Source organism: Tasmannia lanceolata, unplaced genomic scaffold (assembly GCF_043159265.1).
Source record: "Tasmannia lanceolata isolate RefF3 unplaced genomic scaffold, GAP_Taslan_0.1 ptg000054l, whole genome shotgun sequence".
NCBI classification, from domain to species: Eukaryota; Viridiplantae; Streptophyta; class Magnoliopsida; order Canellales; family Winteraceae; genus Tasmannia; species Tasmannia lanceolata.
Window position 1 is genome coordinate 1,425,169 of NW_027518731.1, and position 19,906 is coordinate 1,445,074.

Consider the following 19,906-nt stretch of genomic DNA (forward strand, 5'->3'; position numbering starts at 1 on the left):
AAATTTGCGGGAGGGTCGGGTCGACCCGCGGGCACGGGTCGCTTTTGCCAGGTCTAGGCCACATTTTGGATACCTACAAGATTTAGATTTGGCTTCCTTACATTTGGCCGTTGAGGATCAAATCCTTAAATTTCCAAATCAGTTACAATAATAAAAAAAGATCTAATTTTCAAATCTCTTCTGCAAGACATTATTTGGAAATCCATATTTGTGGCAAGTACCTTCACCCTCGCTGCTCCGTCCTTGCTGCAGCAGCAGCAAGCTCTCTCTCTCTCTCTCTAAATGACCTTGGGGTTGCCCAAGTTTTGGTGGAGGAAAATCAACATTAGCGTCTTATAAAGTGGGCTGTTGTTGGATCAAATTTCTAGAGCGGCACTTTTATTTCATCCATATACGATATGAGTCCAAAAGTGATTATTGAACTCAAAATAAAGGCTTTGTTGTGGATTTTGAGTCCAAAAACTGATTGTTGAACTCAAAATTAAATACAATTTTGAGTTATAATTTGGAGTTTAATAATCAGTTTTGGAGTCCAAATGATTGAATAGAGCCAGCCTGGTAACAGCGCCAGCCTGGTTCCTAAGTACATGTTATTTAGGACATTGTGATGGGATCCGAATCATATCCAAAGATTCTCATTTCAAGGATATATGTGGTCAGAGTGGGACCCTTCTCGGTACTTTGTCCGTTGATAATTCTAATTAGGGCTGCAACTCGAGCGGGGTTTTACCCGACTCGCATCGACCCGACCCGAAAATAGCCTGGGTTGGGTTCAGGTTTCATGGGTTTCAGGTCAAGCCGGGTTGAGCATTCAAAAGCCCGCATGAATCTCGGGTCGAGCCGGGTTTGAAGGGGCCCGACCCGACCCGACCCGAGTTACATAAGTTATAGTATGTACATTTTTTTCTATTGTTAGTTAAAAGTTAAAAGTTAGAAGTGAAAACCCACGCACCCATTGTTATTGTGTGTGAGTGTAATTTATGCTTCTATGAGTTGAGTTGATTCAAGTGTTTGATTCAACATTGATTGTAATTACAACATTGTTTGATTACATCATTGTTTGATTCAAGTGTAATTACATCATTGTTTGATTCAAGTGTAATGTGAGTGTAATTTTTGCTTCTATGAGTTGAGTTGCCTTGTCAAACAAAAATTTTCCTTAAAAAATTGCGTCAACGTGAAAAAACCCGACCCGACCTGAGATTTATCATGGGTAGGGCCGGGTTTGGGAATCGTGGGTTTTCCGAAAAAAAACCCTACCCGACCCGACCCGAGATATTTCTCGGGTAGAGTTGGGTTCTCCAAAACCCGACCCGCCCGACCCGAGTTACAGCCCTAATTCTAATGGCCAATGCCTTTATTTTACTGGTAGATGGATCCCACCCATGTTGGGCAGGTCTTGGGCTTTCACGTGAGTCATCCATGTGCTACTTAAAATTGGAGATGCACCGACAGAAAAAATAATATGGTGGGACCAACCTGATATAATAAGACATTTTCACGTCCACTGGACCACTATACATATTCTCTTCTCCATGAGGAAATTGAAACGGCAAACAGAAGAGCAAATAGAGATTTTATTTTCCACAATTTGCTATGCATTCCCTTCCCTTTCTCCACCCACACTCTCTTCTTCCTCAAAATGCTCCCATCTTTACCGAAAGTAGATTCAGAGCTCAAGCCACCGACTCCTCTCCATCTTCGCAAATCCATATGTTTCCAGGTACTTCTTTAGCCTCCGTTTCATTCGACGTAAAATGGACTTAAAAGGTGATTCTTTAGTTTGGTTTTTCTACTCACACTGATCTCTCTCTCTTACCGTCCGAATTCGAGCTTAAATGGACAAGATTTAGACGCATTACATGATCTTTATCATAGAGACATAGAGTCCAAAAGATCAGATCCAAAAAACTAACAAAAGCAAGCGGGACAGTCCTAAATCTGATTTTTTTATACTATTTTATGAAAATATCTTCCAATCTTTATAAACTTCACGTATTATTTCAAGGGCATTTTAGTAGAAGTAAATATTTTAATTTTCTATTTTCAATATTTTGTCATTTTTCTCTCTAATTTTCTCTTTTCTTCCTTCTCTAGCCATTGACCCTAGGTCTCTAACCCACTTCCGTTGCGGCTTACTCTCGCCCTCCCTCTCCTCATAATTTTATTTATGTACATTGCAACTTTGGACTTACCGGGACACTCTGATGGAAGAATTTAGCTTCTAGGGCTTTTGTGAAAGTAAGCTTCCCAGCAGTTTCCTCCCAACTTGGAAGCTTCCTATCACTAGGTCACGGCGAAAGCGGACTCAGACTCGGAGCTTCAAATGTATGTTATTTAATAGGCATAATACATTTTATAAGTTATTTAATAGCTATAAGGAAATTTACTAGTATAAGATACCTAGCGTTCCAACCGATGCTATGCATGGCTGTAAAATGGTGTGCCCACCCATCAAAATATGTGTAGAATGGTCGGCCCCACCCTAATTCATAGATTAGGGTGGAGATAGTGGCCCTACTCAGGGGTAAAATAAAGGGTTATTTACTGTTACGTGTCAGAGACTTGCATTATTGACATAAAAATGTCACTTGTTGAGAAAAAACGAATAAATGCTGATTTATAAAAAATCAAAATTTTAGGACCAAAATACCCCTCAGTACATTTATTATGCTTCTCTTCTTCTTTTTACAGTTTTACTTTTACCCTGTTTTTAACCTAGTTGAAGTGCTTCTTCTCCGGCAAAACCTACTCTTTTCTCCGGCAATACGTAAGAAGGTAAGCCTGAAATCTCATTCTCCCTCTCTCTCTATATTTCTATTTTTTTTTTCAAAACTTCATCTAACATCTTCTTCTTCTTCTTCTTCTTCTTCTCTCTCTCTCTCTCTCTCTCTCTCTCTCTCTCATTTTTTAGGGTATTCAAAGGTTTTTTTTTGCTTGAAATGCACAAAATTAGACCCATCAGCCTTCTGCCTTGTCAAATCTTTCTCAAAAAGGGTTTCGAGACCTCCCCATCTTCTTCTCAACGCAAAAACAGGTACTCGAAGCCAAAACAGGATATTCTAAGCCAAAATTTACTTGGTCGAAGTGAAAAATGTGTTTCCTGTAATATTCGCCGTTGTGTTTTTCGCTTCGACTAAAATTACAGGTACTCGTTACTTCGACTAACATGTTTTTGGGGGCCCACTTAACCTTCCCACAACAATAAATAGAGCATGAGTGCATAATATATGACGAGAAATGCTCTTTATGCACATTTTTCGTCATAAACATGTTAGTCGAAGCAAAAAAACAAGTTATTCGAAGCTTAAAAAAATTTAGTCGAAGCGAAAAACACAACGGCGAATGTTACAGGAAACACATTTTTCACTTCGACCAAGTTAATTTTGGATTCGAATATCCTGTTTTAGCTTCGATACCTGTTTTTGCGTTGAGAAGAAGAGGGGGAGATCTCGAAACCCTTTTTGAGAAAGATTTGACGAGGCAGAAGGCTGATAGGTCCAATTTTGTACATTTCAAGCAAAAAAAACCTTTGAATACCCTAAAAAATGAGAGAGAGAGAGAGAGAGAGAGAGAGAAAGAGAGAGAGAGAGAGATGATGTTAGATGGAGTTTTGAAAAAAAAAAGAAATATAGAGAGAGGGAGAATGAGATTTCAGGCTAACCTTCTTACGTATTGCCGGAGAAAAGAGTAAGTTTCGCCGGAGAAGAAGCACTTCAACTAGGTTAAAAACAGGGTAAAAGTAAAACTGTAAAAAAAAAGAAGGGAAGCATAATAAATGTACTGAGGGGCATTTTGGTCCTAAAATTTTGATTTTTTATAAATCAGCATTTATTTGTTTTTTCTCAACAAGTGACATTTTTATGTCAATAATGCAACTATCTGTAAATAACCCTGAAATAAATAGTTGGTGCGTCCCGACCATCAAAACTTGAGGTGTAAATTGTTAGGCCCGACTAAGCTAGGCATAGTAATAAATTGTTCGGCCCCCACCCCACGTCATCATTGCATCATGTGTAGACACCATATGCTGAGTTGCAGATGTACAGAAATAAGTGTGGAAAAGGAGAGAGAAACAGTGGGTGACGTTGGGGGGGGTTTGGGTTAGAAAAAGTTTTCCAATAAAAATCTTTCTTGAATATAAAACGAATGACGATGGAAAGAAACATTCTTAGTATAGATTAGTATAGATAAATTATAGATAGTCATAAAGAATTTATGTTTAAGCGGCTGGCATATGATAATGAGTAGTGCTAGCAAGACTGAGAGTAATTAAGAATGACCAGGGGACCGAAGAAATAGGGTCTGGCCACAACATCACAAGTGATGTAACTGTAAGCCCAGAATTTATATGATGGGTGGCTGTGAAAACACGTGAAGTTTAAAAAAGTAGGTACGGCCCACTTTTTTTTTATGATCCAAACCGTTCATCTGTTTGGGCACAACGTAAATAGGGTGTGTCCCAAAAATCATTTCCATAGGATGATCCTAACCCTCCAATCTGAACTTATTTGAAAATTCAAATTTCCAAAAATCATTTATGGAATCTTCTACAGATCAGAGGGTTAGGATCATCCTATGGAAATGATTTTTGGGGCACAACCTATTTACATTGTGCCCAAACAGATGAACGGTTTGGATCATATAAAAAAGTGGGCCGTACCTACTTGTTTCAGACTTCACGTGTTTTCACGGCCACCCATAATATAAATTCTCCTGTAAGCCAGCACTTAGCTCAGGAAAATCAACAAAGGTCTTACTGTCGTACACAATATCATTTTCCTACTATTATACATCAGATTTTTTCAAACATATCTGTTTAATAATCTAAGTTTTTATAATATAGCACAGATACAAATGATAAAGCGCACCCCTGGTTTTACAAGGTAACTACTTACTTTATTAAACATTTTTTCCATTGACTATTGGACGTCATTTAATAACAGCCTTCAATAGCTAAATAAAAATTTGCAAAGTTGAAAAATAAGGAGGTGGGTGTCAATATAAAAAGAAGGGAATCCCAACATCCTTTCAATATAATATTAATAATAATAACTTATTATTATAAGTAGTCCATATACAATCTTTGCCCTCTCCCATCACAGTCGTGGGCCTTCTATTTTAATAAAATTTCCTCATTTAAAAAAAAAACTTATTTTTATAAGTAATAATTTACCCTAATTAAAATAAGTTTCCTGCCATGATACAAGAAATTCAAATTTTCTTAAAAATTACTATGTCAATTGTCAAACACAAGTTCCACAAGTATGTTTGAAAAAGGGAAATGTTATCCGCACTACTGTATTTTGATGAGGGTACTCCTCACTTTATTAAAAGTACGGTATCGACCGCACCATAGGATGATCCAAACCGTCCACTAGATGGGCCGCAGCCTAAATGGGTTGTGCCCCAAAAATCATTTCCATAGGTTAATCTAACCCTTCGATGTCAATGTTAGAGGGTTGATCCTAACCCTTTATAGATCAGAGGGTTAGGATTAACATATGGAAATAATTTTTAGGGCACAACCTATTTTTAGGATTAACCTCTCCATGGCTGTGACCAACAAAGGAATGGCTTAGATAATCCAAATAGGTAGGGAATCAAATTATCCACATGTGGCCAATGGTTTTAAAATTTTAAATCATCCAACAAGTTCCATGGAAATTTTAAAACTTGTTACTTGTATCTAACATTATTTTAACAGCATGAGATGTTTTGCTACAGATATCCCAAACAAAGTTGAAAAAATGGTTGGGAAAAGTGAAAAAAACATTACCCGTGTGCTCTTTTGTGGGACCCATTGGCCTTCTTCTCACAATTACACGAGGGAATATTTGCAGAACTATCCATTTATTCAGGTATAAAATATTTATTCTTTTATATATTTTCAACATTATTCAAATTCATTGCATTCTTTTGTGATCATAAGCTAATCTTAGAATTCACAATAGGGAAGTGATAAATTCACCCCCTTTTAAAAAGTTGGGATAGCTCCCTCTAGTGTATTTTTTGTACTCTTTTACACTGAAGGGGCTGTCCCAAGTAAAAAAAATGGTCTCAAAAATTTAAAACAAACAAGGCCTTGGATGCATGGTATAGACTCAGATGTCTGACGGTGGTATCTCTCTCAGTCACAGCGTTCTTCTAATCTTGTTGGCACTCTCTGTCGAGAAGGATTCTTTTGTGAAGTTTCCTGGATCACAAAATAGAGGGCTTAAGAAACACTTGTTGGTTAGGAATTCGCGTAGGGGCAGAGGATGGATTTTCTTTGTAACTGGAAGGAATCATGGGGCATCAAGGATTGTGGATTTAATGAAGACGAAGGGTCTCTTCCTATCTTGGTTTTCTACAAATCTGCATTTTAAGTCTTAGCAAGGAGGGTGGTTGTATGGTGAAGAGGAGGAGCCTCTTTCTGTTAGAGTAATTAGGTTAAGCAAGAGGTTGTTTGAAGCATTACACTCAATGTATCTAGATTGGAATACCAAGTTTGTTGCCTCCAGCCCCTATATATATTAGATACACTAGGGTTTTAATAGGTTAGTGGGCTGTAGCCCAAATAAGCCCACTACACCGGTCCATTATATTATTGGGCTTATATTAGAACATACATGAGTTATATTATATACCCAACACTTTCTACCTTGGTTTTCTACAAAATCTATAGTGCAGTGGAGGGGGCTCTTTAGTCTTTAGGTTAGCGGTTAAAAGAGTGCTGCTTGTGTGGGATCGAGGCGCTAGAGTTGAAGAAAAAGGGGAAGTGGGTCTATGTTTGAGGGTAGAGGATCAAGGCGCTAGGGTTTTTATTAAGAGAAGACTGGATGTGTTTTTATTTAAAAAATGTTAAGAAGAAATCAGGGTTAAAGGAAAATTGTACAGGATTCAAATTTTAAAAGAGACAATAATGTGTTGGATTTGCCCGAAAAAATAGGAATCTTCTACGACAAGAATCCAGATGTGTCCCCATGAGAATCCATGTTCGATTCGCATGTCAAAACGTGTCAACACGGATTCGACATGAGGCAAAGAATCCATGCAACACAGGTGTGCGATTGTTTAAGGCTGCGAGGGCAGTGAATGTAATAATCGTGTAGGGGGACGTCTTGTCCCCACATCGCTTGTATTTCTGCTGCTGTTTTAATAAAGATATGTTACCTTTTCAAAAAAAATCTTCTCTCCTTTGGTTTATAGGCCTCCCACATTTACAGGCAAGGAAATCCTAGAGCTGATTTTTGTACTGATAGGGGTACAACTGAGACTCAAATTCTACTCTTATCTCCCTGCAAAATCAATGGTTTTTTTTTGGGGGGGGATGATGATGCTTTCGATCAACCCCCCAATTCAGATTCGGTTAACTCTGTTTTGGCTCCTCCTTCGAGATAATTTCCACTGTATTAGTGTGGGCTGCTGCCCTGTTATCGATTCTTCTTTTTTCTCTCAATAAATTTGTCTTAATCAGCCGAAAAATCCAGATTCAAATGGCTAAAAATGCTAGAATTCATGGTTAAAATGATTAATATTTGGGCTATGGCTAATCTAAGGTGACCATGAGAGTAGCCCATATCTGTCAATGTAGACCCACACTCATTATACAGCTAAGAAACTTGGTAATTCATGATTTCTTCTGGCTGAAAATTTGATCAGGCTTGCAATGTTTATTATATAGCTAATGACTTTTCAACTCTAACAGGTTGATAATGCACCCCTTGATGACGTGCCTGATGTTATTGGGAAATACCAGATTTGTATAGTGAAAAATGGTTGCCTAGATTCAAAAGTTATTGCTCGTGCAGATCATATGAAGCTTATAATGCAGTTTGGAGTTGGATTAGAAGGTAACTTTTGATGCCATATATTGGTTTAGCATAGTTTTTACTTGAGATTGTGGTTCCACAATCTAATCTTTCAAAGGTTCTCGAGTGTTGTTAGCTTAATAGCCTATTCATATTTTTCCAATTCAAAGATCTATATATGACCATTAGCTTAATAGTCTATTCATATTTTTCCAATTCAAAGATCTATATATGACCATACCGTTTCTTTCCTGTAGGTGTTGACGTTGATGCTGCTACGCGATATGGAATCAAAGTTGCAAGAATTCCTGCCGATGTGAGTGGAAATTCAGCATCATGTGCAGAATTGGCCATTTATTTGATGTTGGGCCTTCTTCGAAAGCAAGTAAGTTACTTCAAACCAATAATGTAGTTGCAACTTTGTTGTCATCCACTCCTAAACTTAGATATAAGAGTGTATATTCTCTCCTTTTTAAGTGTTGCCAATCCTTAATCGTTGCTATGCATTTTGGAAACCTGTGGTTCAATTTAAAAAAATCTACAATTAGTTAATTATGAAATTGAAAGATCTGAGGTGTTCTGTGTGTTTCACAACCTTTGACCTAAAGCCTTTCTTTTATCTATCAATATGGTAATTAAATGACTAATCTATAAGTTCCTGTGGAGAACAACAAACATTAGTGTTTGTATGTTTGTAATTGGTTTCTTGATGTGCTTCAGTCATCTTAGAAGTCGTTAGATATAATCTAATTTTGGGAATGCATACTACCTTTTACTTCTCTATTGAATTAGAACCCATATTATGCTCCTAGATTCCCAAAAATCAAACTGTGAACCATAGGTTTGCATCAAATTGGTATGATAGCTCAGGTTCGCATCAATTCTATTTTATTTAATACTAATTTGTAGTGCTTATACTGTGAAAACCATCAATCTGGGGTTATGGACTCTTCGATTTAATACTGTGAATACCACCAATCAAGTTGGTCCATTATGAATTAATGAATGAGCCAATTTCATAGGATATATAGCTATTCCTTTCATTTATTTGAGACTTAGTAAACAATTTTGTCTTCCCACATCTTTAATTTCTTCCATGAATCACTTTTTCTAATATTCTCTTTCGAATCAGTTTGTCATTTCTTGTAAATTGACTTGTGACTTTTGACCAATATTATTGCTACAGAAGGAGATGGAAATGGTTGTAAAGCAGAAAAGATTAGGAGAGCCAGTTGGAGAAACTCTCCTTGGAAAAACAGTGGGTTTTGTTTTTCTCATTTATTTTTCTCTAATGTGTTTCTTCTTGAACGGCCTCTTTGGATACCTCCAAAGAATATTTGAATTATATATATATATATATATATATATATATATATATATATATATATAGAGAGAGAGAGAGAGAGAGGAAACTGTTGGTGTGCTTAAGCTCACCAAGCTTATGGTGCGCTTAAGCGCCCAATCACATGGGTCCCACATGATCTGTGGTGATCCAAACCATTCATTTGCAAGGCCCTATCGTAGATAGGGGGTGTACCAAAAATCAGCTCCATAGGATCATCCTAACCCCTCAATTTGTGGAGGACAAAATTGGCAGATTTGTGGACAAACAATGTCTGTCCATTTTGACCTCCACAAATGGATGGGTTAGGATGATTCTATGGAGCTGATTTTTGGTACACTCCCCATTTATGTAAGGGTCTTTCAAATGAATGCTTTGGATCATCCTAACAAAGTGGGCCCCCATGTGATTGGGCGGTTAAGCGCACCATAAGTTTGGCGAGCTTAAGCGCACTAACAGTTTCTTCACACACACACACACACACACACACACAGATATATATATATATATATGAGAAAACGGTTCCTACACATATGTGTAGAGAGTTCTCTACACACTAGCTTAAAATACAGTGGGGGTCCACATTGTTTGGGTGATCCAAGCCATCCATTTTAAAGACCTTCACATAGATAGGGTGTCTACAAAAAATCAGATCCATAGGATCATCCCAACACTACGTTTTGTGGAGGTAAAATGGATGTCTTTAAACCTTCACAAATTAGTCCATTTTTTGCCTCCACAGTTCGAATGGTTAGGATGATCCTATGGATCTGATTTTTTGTGGACACCCTATCTATGTGAGGGCCTTAAAAATGAATGGTTTGGATCACCCAAATAATGTGGCCCCCACTGTATTTTAAGCTAGTGTGTAGATAACTTTTCTACACATATGTGTAGGAACCGTTCTCTCTCTCTCTCTCTATATATATATATATATATATATATATATATATATATATATATATATACACACACACACACACACACACGGAAAAGTGACCGTACTCGGTCGAGTAGATAAGCTTATCTACTCGGTCAAGCTAAAAACAGGGCCCACATTGTTTGGGTGATCCAAACCATTCATTTGAAAGGCCCGGCCGTACCTACATAAGGTGTCCACAAAAAATCAGATCCATATGATCATCCTAACCCATCCAAATGTGGAGGGAAAAATGGGGGGAAATGGACAGACATAGTTTGTCCACAGATCTACCCATTTTCCTCCACTGTTGGATGGGTTATGATGATCCTATGGGGCTAATTTTTTGTGGCCACCCTATCTAGATAAGGACCTTTCAAATGAATGGTTTGGATCACCCAAAAAATGTGGGCTCCCACTGTTTTTAGCCGACCGAGTAGATAAGCTTATCGACTCGACCGAGTACGCTCACTTTTCCCATATATATATAGTGGGGGCCCACATTGTTTGGGTGATCCAAGCCATCCATTTTAATGGCCCTCACATAGATAGGGTGTCTACAAAAAATCAGATCCATAGGATCATCCCAACCCTACGATTTGTGTAGGTAAAATGGATGTCTTTAAACCTTCACAAATTAGGCCATTTTTCGCCTCCACAGTTCGAATGGTTAGGATGATCCTATGGATCTGATTTTTTGTGGACACCCTATCTATGTGAGGGCCTTAAAAATGAATGGTTTGGATCACCCAAATAATGTGGCCCCCACTGTATTTTAAGCTAGTGTGTAGATAACTTAGAATTGGTATAGTTAATAGTTTCCAAAGTGGCATTAATGTCCCGTTTTCAAATACGATTATGTTAAAATAATTTTATTTGCAAATCTGGAGTTTCTTTTTTTTTTTTGCTATATTTTTTGTTAAACAACCCACTGGATAGAGTACTTTGATGTCCCATCCCATATTCCCACGGCACTCTGCTGCTCTGCAAGTACTTTTTGCCATTTCTTTTTCTGCAGCCCAAAATGTAGCCGGAGATGTTGGTAATCTGTAATATGATTAAATCAAGGGAAATGTTATCAGTAGGGCTGCAACTCGGGTCGGGCGGGTCGGGTTTTGGAGAACCCAACCCTACCCGAGAAATATCTCGGGTCGGGTCGGGTCGGGTTTTTTTTCGGAAAACCCACGATTCCCAAACCCGGCCCTACCCATGATAAATCTCGGGTCGGTTCGGGTCGGGTCGGGTTTTTTCACGTTGACGCAAATTTTTAAGGAAAATTCTTGTTTGGCAAGGCAACTCAACTCATAAAAGCAGCAATTACACTCACATTACACTTGAATCAAACAATGATGTAATTACACTCACATCACACTTGAATCAAACAATGCTGTAATCAAACAATGTTGTAATTACAATCAAACAATGCTGAATCAAACACTCGAATCAACTCAACTCATAGAAGCAGAAATTACACTCACATACAGTAACAGTGGGTGCGTGGGTTTTCACTTTTAACTTTGGGATAATTACATTTACACCCCCTCTAGTTTCTAACACATCTACTTCCACCCCTATATATAGTTTAAAGCGTGACAAATACACCCCTGTAGTTTCAATTTGTTTAAGGTTTGCCCCCTCAGCTGAAGGTTCGTCCTTAGATTGAAGGGTTAGGATGATCCGATGGAGTTGATTTTTTGGGCACACCATATATATGTCAGGACCCATCAAATGAACGCTTTGGATCATCCAAATAATGTGGGCCCCTACCCGAATCCAAATACTACCAAAAAATCATCCAAATAATGTGGGCCCACATTGTTTGGATGATCCAAAGCGTTCATTTGATGGGTCCTGACATAGTTAGGGTGTGCCCAAAAAATAAGCTCCATCGGATCATCCTAACCCTTCAATCTATGGACGAACCTTCAGCTGAGGGGGCCTACCTTAAACAAATTGAAACTACAAGGGTGTATTTGTCACGTTTTAAACTATAGGGGTGGAAGTGGATGTGTCAGAAACTAGAGCGGGTGTAAATGTAATTATCCCTTTAACTTTTAACTAACAATAGAAAAAAATGTACATGCTATAACTTATGTAACTCGGGTCGGGTCGGGTCGGGCCCCTTCAAACCCGGCTCGACCCGAGATTCATGCGGGCTTTTGAATGCTGAACCCGGCTCGACCCGAAACCCATGAAACATGAACCCGACCCAGGCTATTTTCGGGTCGGGTCGATGCGGGTCGGGTTTTACCCGGCTCGAGTTGCAGCCCTAGTTATCAGCACCACTGTATTATGATGAGGGCACTCCTCACTTTATTAAAAGAACGGTATGGCCCGCACCATAGGATGATCCAAACCGTCCATTAGATGGACCACAGCCTAAATAGGTTGTGCCCAAAAATCATTTCCATAGGGTGAACCTAACCCTCAGATCTGAATGTTAGAGGGTTGATCCTAACCCTCTATAGATCGGAGGGGTAGGATCAACCTATGAAAATAATTTTTGGGGCACAACTTATTTAGGCTGTGGCCCATCTAATGGACGGTTTGGATCATCCTATGGTGCCGGTCATACTGTACTTTTAATAAAGTGAGGAGTGCCCTCATCAAAATACAGTAGTTCTGATAACAGTTCCCTAAATCAATCATGTGTCTTTGGAATAATATCAAATTTTTTTCTTTAGCTTCCACTTATCTTAGTGAACTAAAATAATTCTAGATCTTATTTTGGTCATTAATGTTTATGTTTTGTCTACTTCACTCGTTGTATGATAGGTGGCATAACATCGCAAATCTTCTTCATACTTTAGTCACGGATTTAACAAAACTATTTGATTAATGTTCTAAGAGTACTTTTTAAAGTTCTCTATGTCAATCATTGACTTGCCCAATTTGGCTCGACTTCGGTCCTATTGAGTTAATCGAAACTCCTTTGAATCGTCCAAGTTATTGAAAATTTGATTGTGTCAATCATTGACTTGCCTGAATCGACTAAGTTTTACCTAGCCGAGTTCATTTCTAAGAGTTTTAGATGTTACTAATAGATAATTTTTGTTTTGCGCAGGTCTTTATTATGGGATTTGGTAAAATTGGAATCGATCTTGCGAAACGCTTACGACCATTTGGTGTAAGAATCCTTGCAACAAAACAGAGTTGGGCTCTTAATTTTCCTGAATATAGCCATCCAAATGGTAGATCTCCAACATCAAACATCAAACATGAAGGCATCAATTGTCTGGTTGACAAGAAGGGTGGTCCTGAAGATAAATATGATTTTGCCAGAGAGGCTGACATAGTTGTTGCTTGCTTGCCCTTGAACAATGAAACGGTCAATCTCATCTCCTTTTATTTTTTTCCTTGTCATAAGGGAAGTGATATATTTGTCCCCTTTCTTCCCCAGGAGACCCCCTCTAGTGTATTTATGAGTTATGACTACTATTTTTACACTACATGCGTGTGGCCCAGGGAAGAAAAGGGGGCGACTATATCATTTCCCTATTCATAAGAGTGTTTTACACTGTATTTAGGGATATTGTATCAACATTCCTTAGTTTTAATGATTGATGCTCCTCTCAACAATTTATGTTTCTCCGATTAATTGATAAGGATTGTTTCAAATCCTCAAAAGTAACAACAACCAATTAGAAGGTGGTTTAACAAAATGGGGAGTGCCATTATCAAGATAAGGGAGTGCAAATATCATTTCCCTGTATTTATTGCTATCTAAATATATCCTTGGATGATGCACCTTTCAGGTTGGCATAGTGGACAGGAAATTTATCTCTTCTATGAAAGAGGTTTGTAGTCTAAAACTCAACTGATTTCTATAGATGCCTTATTATTATTTTTGTTTAAAATGGTATGGTTGGGTTCTATTATTAATGAAAGGCATATGGCCCAAGGTTAGAGTAGACTGAAAAACTTTGCATTTAGTAAGAAAATTAATTGAAATGACGTAAATTGGGTAGGATTAGACTTATAATATGTATTCAAGAGGGGATAATATTTCCACCCTTAGAATTAGGCATGCCACCCAAGTCATTTGGTCCTGCATGTAAAAAGAAAGAAAGAAAGAAAGAAAGAAAGAATATATCAAATTGAACAAACCATAGTTGCCGGAAACTCCTTGTGCATGTGGGAAATCCGTTTCCCTTAAAACTCGTTTTTCGCGTGGGAAACTCGTTTCCCATAAAACGCGAGAAACACGTTTCGAAAACGTTTCCGAAACATGATAAAAAAATTGGAGAATTGTTTTTCTTGTTTAAATCTACAAAACTACATATTTTGTGTTTTCCTTATGTTTCATGTGTGTGTTTTCTATCGTTTCTGGAACGCTTCTAATGTGTTTCCTAAGACGTTTCTTAACGATTTTCTATCATTTTTCTCATTTCTCGTTTCCCCTATATATTTTTCATGCGTTTCCCGTTTCCGTTTCACATTTTGTTTCCCGAATTCGTTTCCCACCGTGGTAACTATGGAACAAACTGGCTTGGGTGGAAGTCCCTAAATTTGTGAGTGACAATACCTTCTGTATGTATATCTAGGTAAATGTACAGGCAATATAGGGAGATGATATCTGCACTCTTGTTCTAATATTTGACATTTCTCTCTTTATGATACACTTTTCCCATTTGTTATATTTTCCCAAAACGCTATCAGCAAGTTCTACCAAATTCACCAAAACTAGCAATCTTCCATGACTAATCTAATAAAAAAAATCTTACAGTAAATATAAGTTTTAACAATTACTAATTAATCATCTCCCATGAACTTTTCAATCTGAAAATGCACAGCAAAGTCGCATCAGTGAAATCCACTAGAAAAGAAGCAAACAATATCCCACTATCTCACTTGTATGATTCAAATTCACCTGGAAAATTAACATATAGCTCAGCACAACTTGCTTTAAAAGTTGCATTACACTAATTTCAAGACCTATTAAAAACTTGACCCACAGCTCTTTTTGAAAACGAGGCCGCTCATTATCAGTTAGACATTGATCTGAACCTCGAACCACCTACTAGCCCGCCACCCGAACGGGGGCTTGCTTCTTGCTCTACCCCTACTAATAAATAAGTGGCTTGTGAAACCACTTGACCCTTTCCATGAAAAGTACGTACCTTGACAAAATAAGGAAAAATTTCGTGCAAAAGGAGGAAATACAGAAAAGGAGGAGTTTGTCAATAAAAAGTTCTAGAGATTTGTGTCATGTAAAGATGAGAAAGCGCCCAAATACTTGAGGATCTTGATGTAGCAATGTTTAAAACAATAATATCAGAGGTGGATCTTTCTATGACATATTAAACAGCAACTGATAAGAAAAAACTTTAGGCTAAAGTTCTTCATAACTTTCATAAAAGAATTTTGAGGCTTGACTACATAATCTTGCATAAACGCATATTATACCTAGCATACATTCACAATTATGCTACTTGGATGTTTAGTTTCGAGGATAGAGTCCGAGCATAAAAAGGGAGCCCATATTGGACAAAATCTAGGGTTAGGGTTGCAATCTGATATTATTTAAAAGGAAGAAGAAATTGGGAGAAAACACGCTATACGATTGATCCCTACACATAATTTTATTAATCACTAGTTATAAAAAACAACAGAAATACCTATGATACCCAATGTAAGTACTAATGATGCACACAGTTGGAATATCAATATTAAAAGAAATTGATAAAGGATATGATGAAAGAACGATGAATCACTAATCTTGGATAAACTTAGAAACATAAGATAAGCATAGAAACAGATAAATATGGGGTGATTCTTATCTAACCTAGCATACTCATCTAGCCTAATGCCCCATCTAACATAGTTGCCTAATCTGGCACCCAGATGAACAGTGAGATCTCATGTACTCTAACAAATAATACACATAATATATGATCGACAAAAAGGAATAAGATAGCTTTTTCTTTTTAAGCTATTTGTTTTTTTACTATATATAACAATTCAAATTTGTAAAAATCAAAGAGCATAATATGGTCTGCGATGAATAATAGAATATCCAAGAGTGAAAAGCCTAATATTAGTCTATATAATAATTCGCATGCTTTGTGCTAAAATTGAAAAACCCACATGTTTTATGTATGTATAAAAAGTGTTAATTGCAAATAACAGTTAATACAAGACAAACTTCTTTTATGGTTGTTCTGAGAGTGTCTTTGTAGATATGAAGTTTCTTATACTAGGAGTCTCAATAATTTTTTAGATCAAGTCGACACTCTTGCAACAACTTGAATTTGAAATTCAAAACCAACTCATATAAATTATTCAAAATACATGAACACCTCTAGTATAATAATTTCCGCTGTTTTGCACAAATAGGAAGTTACAGATCAAATTCGGATACCAGAAGGATCACCAAATATAACACAAAATTTCTCCTTCAATTCCTCTAGTCGAGTTTCTTGATATGTCGTTATTTTTTAAAGATGACTTTATTAACGAAAAGGATGATTACAGAAAAAGGGATAAGTTGTCCCCAACAGGCGCAGATACAATACCCACCTAGAATGTGTCACTAAGACAAAGACATAGTTTTTACATGATATCCCCGATCGTGCGCTTCATTGGGTTCGCAGGAGATTGTCATGGTTTCCAAAGATGTGTCTTTATACATTGAGAAGTTGATTATCTTTATTTCCAATAATTTACATTACATATCTAAGCTTTTCTTTTAGTATGCAAGTTGGGCTTATGCGGGATCCCTACTAGATTTATTAGATGAAAGAAAAGAATTACATTCTTGTTGTGCAAATGTCTTGTATTCTGGCATTATATAGCACCCGGCGGACTAATGTGCGCGACGCACACGCAGGTCGAGCTGCAAATCATGATTTCTCGGCTGAGGAGAGTTTTGTAAACCTTAAATCGAAATAGTGAAACTCTTCTCTTGTTGACATAGGCACACTGCTTAACCACGTAAATCTTATCTTCTTGCTTTTTATGATTGTGTTTCTCACTTCTTCTTCTTGTTGCTTACTGCAAATCCTGTTGATCCTTATTTAAGAAGGTATTTATCGGTTTTCTACAGATGATGCATTTCACCCCATTACAATCATCAATGATCACTGGGAATGGATTTTGAATAGGAAATCAGCATTTTGAAAGATAATCCTCATTTTTATCAAAGCTTGCATAATTATTATCGCAACATTGTTTGTTTGTAGGGTGCCCTTCTGGTAAATATGGGTCGAGGAGGTCTCCTAGACTATGAATCTGTTGTTTATCACCTTGAATCGGGTCACTTGGGTGGCTTAGGCATAGATGTTGCTTGGAATGAACCAATTGATCCTGATGATTTGATTTCAAAGTTTTCAAATGTTCTAATCACACCTCATATTGGCGGGGTTACCGAATATTCTTACCGAATTAAGGCCAAGGTATTTACTAATTGATTCCTTTGCACATTCTTTGATTTGTATGGGTTCGAGTCATGGAATTAGCCTCTTTGCAAATTTGCACATTCTTTGATTTGTACATTGAAAATATTTATTCTAAGTTAGCTCCGTTCGTTTGCGCATTATATGTGTGTGTGTGTGTGTGAGAGAGAGAGAGAGAGAGAGAGAGAGAGAGAGAGGCACCCTTGCAAAAACTCAGCCACAATCGATCCTCATTGGATCCACATCACCCAACAACAACTATATAAAACAAGAAAGCAAAGTTGTCAAAGAGAAGTGATATATCTGCCCCTTTTGATTACTTGGGACACCGGGCCAGTGTACGTGGCAATCAGCCCCATTGAATCTGTCTGACGTGAAGTACATCAACCCTTCTGCAGTCATTGATCACTGCTGCTGGGTGTCCCAAGTAATCAGAAGGGGCGGACTTATCACTTCCCATTGTCAAAATGTCAATATCATTAGCCTATATACACACACAGAGCTTTGCATGTTTATATTTTGTATTGCTCTTTTTGTGGATCTTAATCAGATATTTATACATAATTGGTCATATCAATATTTTTTCAGTGAACCATTAAAGTTAAGGCCCTCATAAATGGTTTACTTACGTATCCATCTGCAGAAACCAACTGAATTTACTGAGCTGAAATAATGTTATTTAGGTATTTAAAAAAGGTATTGATATTGGCACTTGCATGTTTTGATAATTGCCCTAACTGAATCATCTTTTATTATTTAAATAGCTGCCAAAGGTCATTACAATTTCCAAAAAGCTCTCATAAGCCAATTAGAAAAGAAAAGACAAGCTGAGTTTGTGCAATTACTAAAACATGCTGGTGCCAATATCAGTAGCCTTAAAAAAAGCCCTTTAATGTTTGGTAATGGGGAGGGAAGAGAGTAAAATAACATAAATAATGGGTAATATTTTAATTTAAGAGACCAAAGTATTGTTCAAATGCATTATGAGGGGCTCCATGTAAAAGGATTATTTTTAATTTGCTAATTTTTTTATGTTTGCAGATTGTCGCTCAATGCGCTCTACAACTTCATAAAGGGGCTCCATTCGCAGGAATCGAGTTTGTAAACTGAAGAACATGCAAGGAAGAACAGAAGTGAAAATCCAGAATTTACCTTATAAAATCCAGGTTCTAGCCTATAAAATCCAGGTTTGGCTCATAAAATGCAGGTTCTTGTAAAATCCAGGATTTTACAATCTAGGATTATAAAATATGTATCCAAGCAGAAGTGCATGTAACTTCCAATTTTCCACCCATTTATTAAATTAGACTTTGAAAATGATAGGAAGACATGCTTGTGTTAAGGGTTCTTCTAAACAACCCACTTAGTATTGCCATGTTTACTACAATAAAGGTATTTTTTTTTAAAATAAAATATAGTATAAATTATCATGGAAAATGGTTATTAATGTAGGGCGTGTTTGTTTGTAGGGCGAGAGAGAGAGAGAGAGAGAGAGAGAGAGAGAGAGAGAGAGAGAGAGAGAGGCCTTGGATCTTTTATAGCCCAAAAATTACCCTAATTGTGCAATCCTTAAGGCCTTTGTTGGATTGCAGGAAAAATATTCTAAAATTCCCAACTTTTTTTATAGATGAAAATCATAACTTGAGCCAACCGTATTCATTTTTTTAGTTAGAGGCACCTTCAATTTCTGATGTTAATGATACCCATCTAAATTAATCATAATCTTATTATTTAACTTTAAATTGAGGAAAGAAACATATTTAACTCATAATCTTATTACGAATTCCTGTAATTTGTACACTTTATTGTTGAGTGTGACTTGTTACCTAGATGTAGGATTTGGGGAGCAAAAGTAAATTTTGTTAAATTCTCAGATTGGTGTATTTTTTGGCCAGGAGATCCAAACTTTATGCTTTTCCAACAAACCCCCCCCCCCCCCCCACACACACACGTGTGGCAGTTGGCTTACAATTGGCTTTGTTAGGTTTAAAATTGGTAACAGGTTATGGTAGGACCGGAAGGGCTGATCTGTGCCTGAAGGGCTGATCTGGGCCTGAAGGGCTGATCTATGCCTGAAGGGCTGATCTGGGCCTGAAGGGTTGATCTGGGCCTGAAGGGCTGATGGAGTCCTGCGCTGCACAAGGGCACAGACAAGAAGACAAAGGGTCAGAAGACCAACCCGGAGTGGTGCTCCGGACGGGCGCTTCGACACTCAAGTCAGTATGAGCAGGAGTGCAGAGCAATGTCAGAGCAAAAGCTTAGGGTTTTGATTTTCAGATCCCTCACCTTAGCGCAAATGAGGGCTATTTATAGTGATTCTGAGCCACCTGTCCAGGACAGGTGGTAGTTCTGAGCCACCTGTCCAGGACATGTGGTGGCCTCTGTATGGACCAGGTCTCATGCCTAGGAGGGGCAGGTGGAAGTCCATAATTGGTCCAGGTGTCACACCTAGCAGGGA

General features: G+C 37.6%; 1 protein-coding gene across 2 annotated transcripts; it reads left to right on the forward strand.

Moving 5' to 3' along the window:
• Positions 1 to 1,545: 1,545 nt before the first annotated feature.
• On the forward strand, positions 1,546 to 18,834 carry LOC143864855 (uncharacterized). Of its 2 annotated transcripts, XM_077375718.1 has the most exons (9): positions 1,546 to 1,723; positions 5,728 to 5,861; positions 7,691 to 7,835; positions 8,051 to 8,178; positions 8,980 to 9,051; positions 13,119 to 13,382; positions 13,810 to 13,851; positions 17,236 to 17,448; positions 18,490 to 18,834. In XM_077375718.1, exons 1-9 carry the CDS (start codon positions 1,597 to 1,599, stop codon positions 18,556 to 18,558), a joined length of 1,194 nt encoding a protein of 397 aa, XP_077231833.1. In that variant the 5' UTR covers positions 1,546 to 1,596; the 3' UTR covers positions 18,559 to 18,834. The 2 variants fall into 2 exon arrangements, with proteins under 2 accessions (XP_077231833.1, XP_077231834.1); XM_077375719.1 differs by lacking the exon at positions 8,980 to 9,051.
• Positions 18,835 to 19,906: the final 1,072 nt, after the last annotated feature.

Bases quoted from the DNA above. Each gene is read 5' to 3' on its own strand.
- LOC143864855 (XM_077375718.1), top strand. From the start codon at position 1,597: ATGCATTCCCTTCCCTTTCTCCACCCACACTCTCTTCTTCCTCAAAAT. The intron at 9,052-13,118 runs GTGGGTTTTGTT...TGTTTTGCGCAG, and splicing joins AAACTCTCCTTGGAAAAACA to GTCTTTATTATGGGATTTGG. The intron at 17,449-18,489 runs GTATTTACTAAT...TTATGTTTGCAG, and splicing joins CTTACCGAATTAAGGCCAAG to ATTGTCGCTCAATGCGCTCT.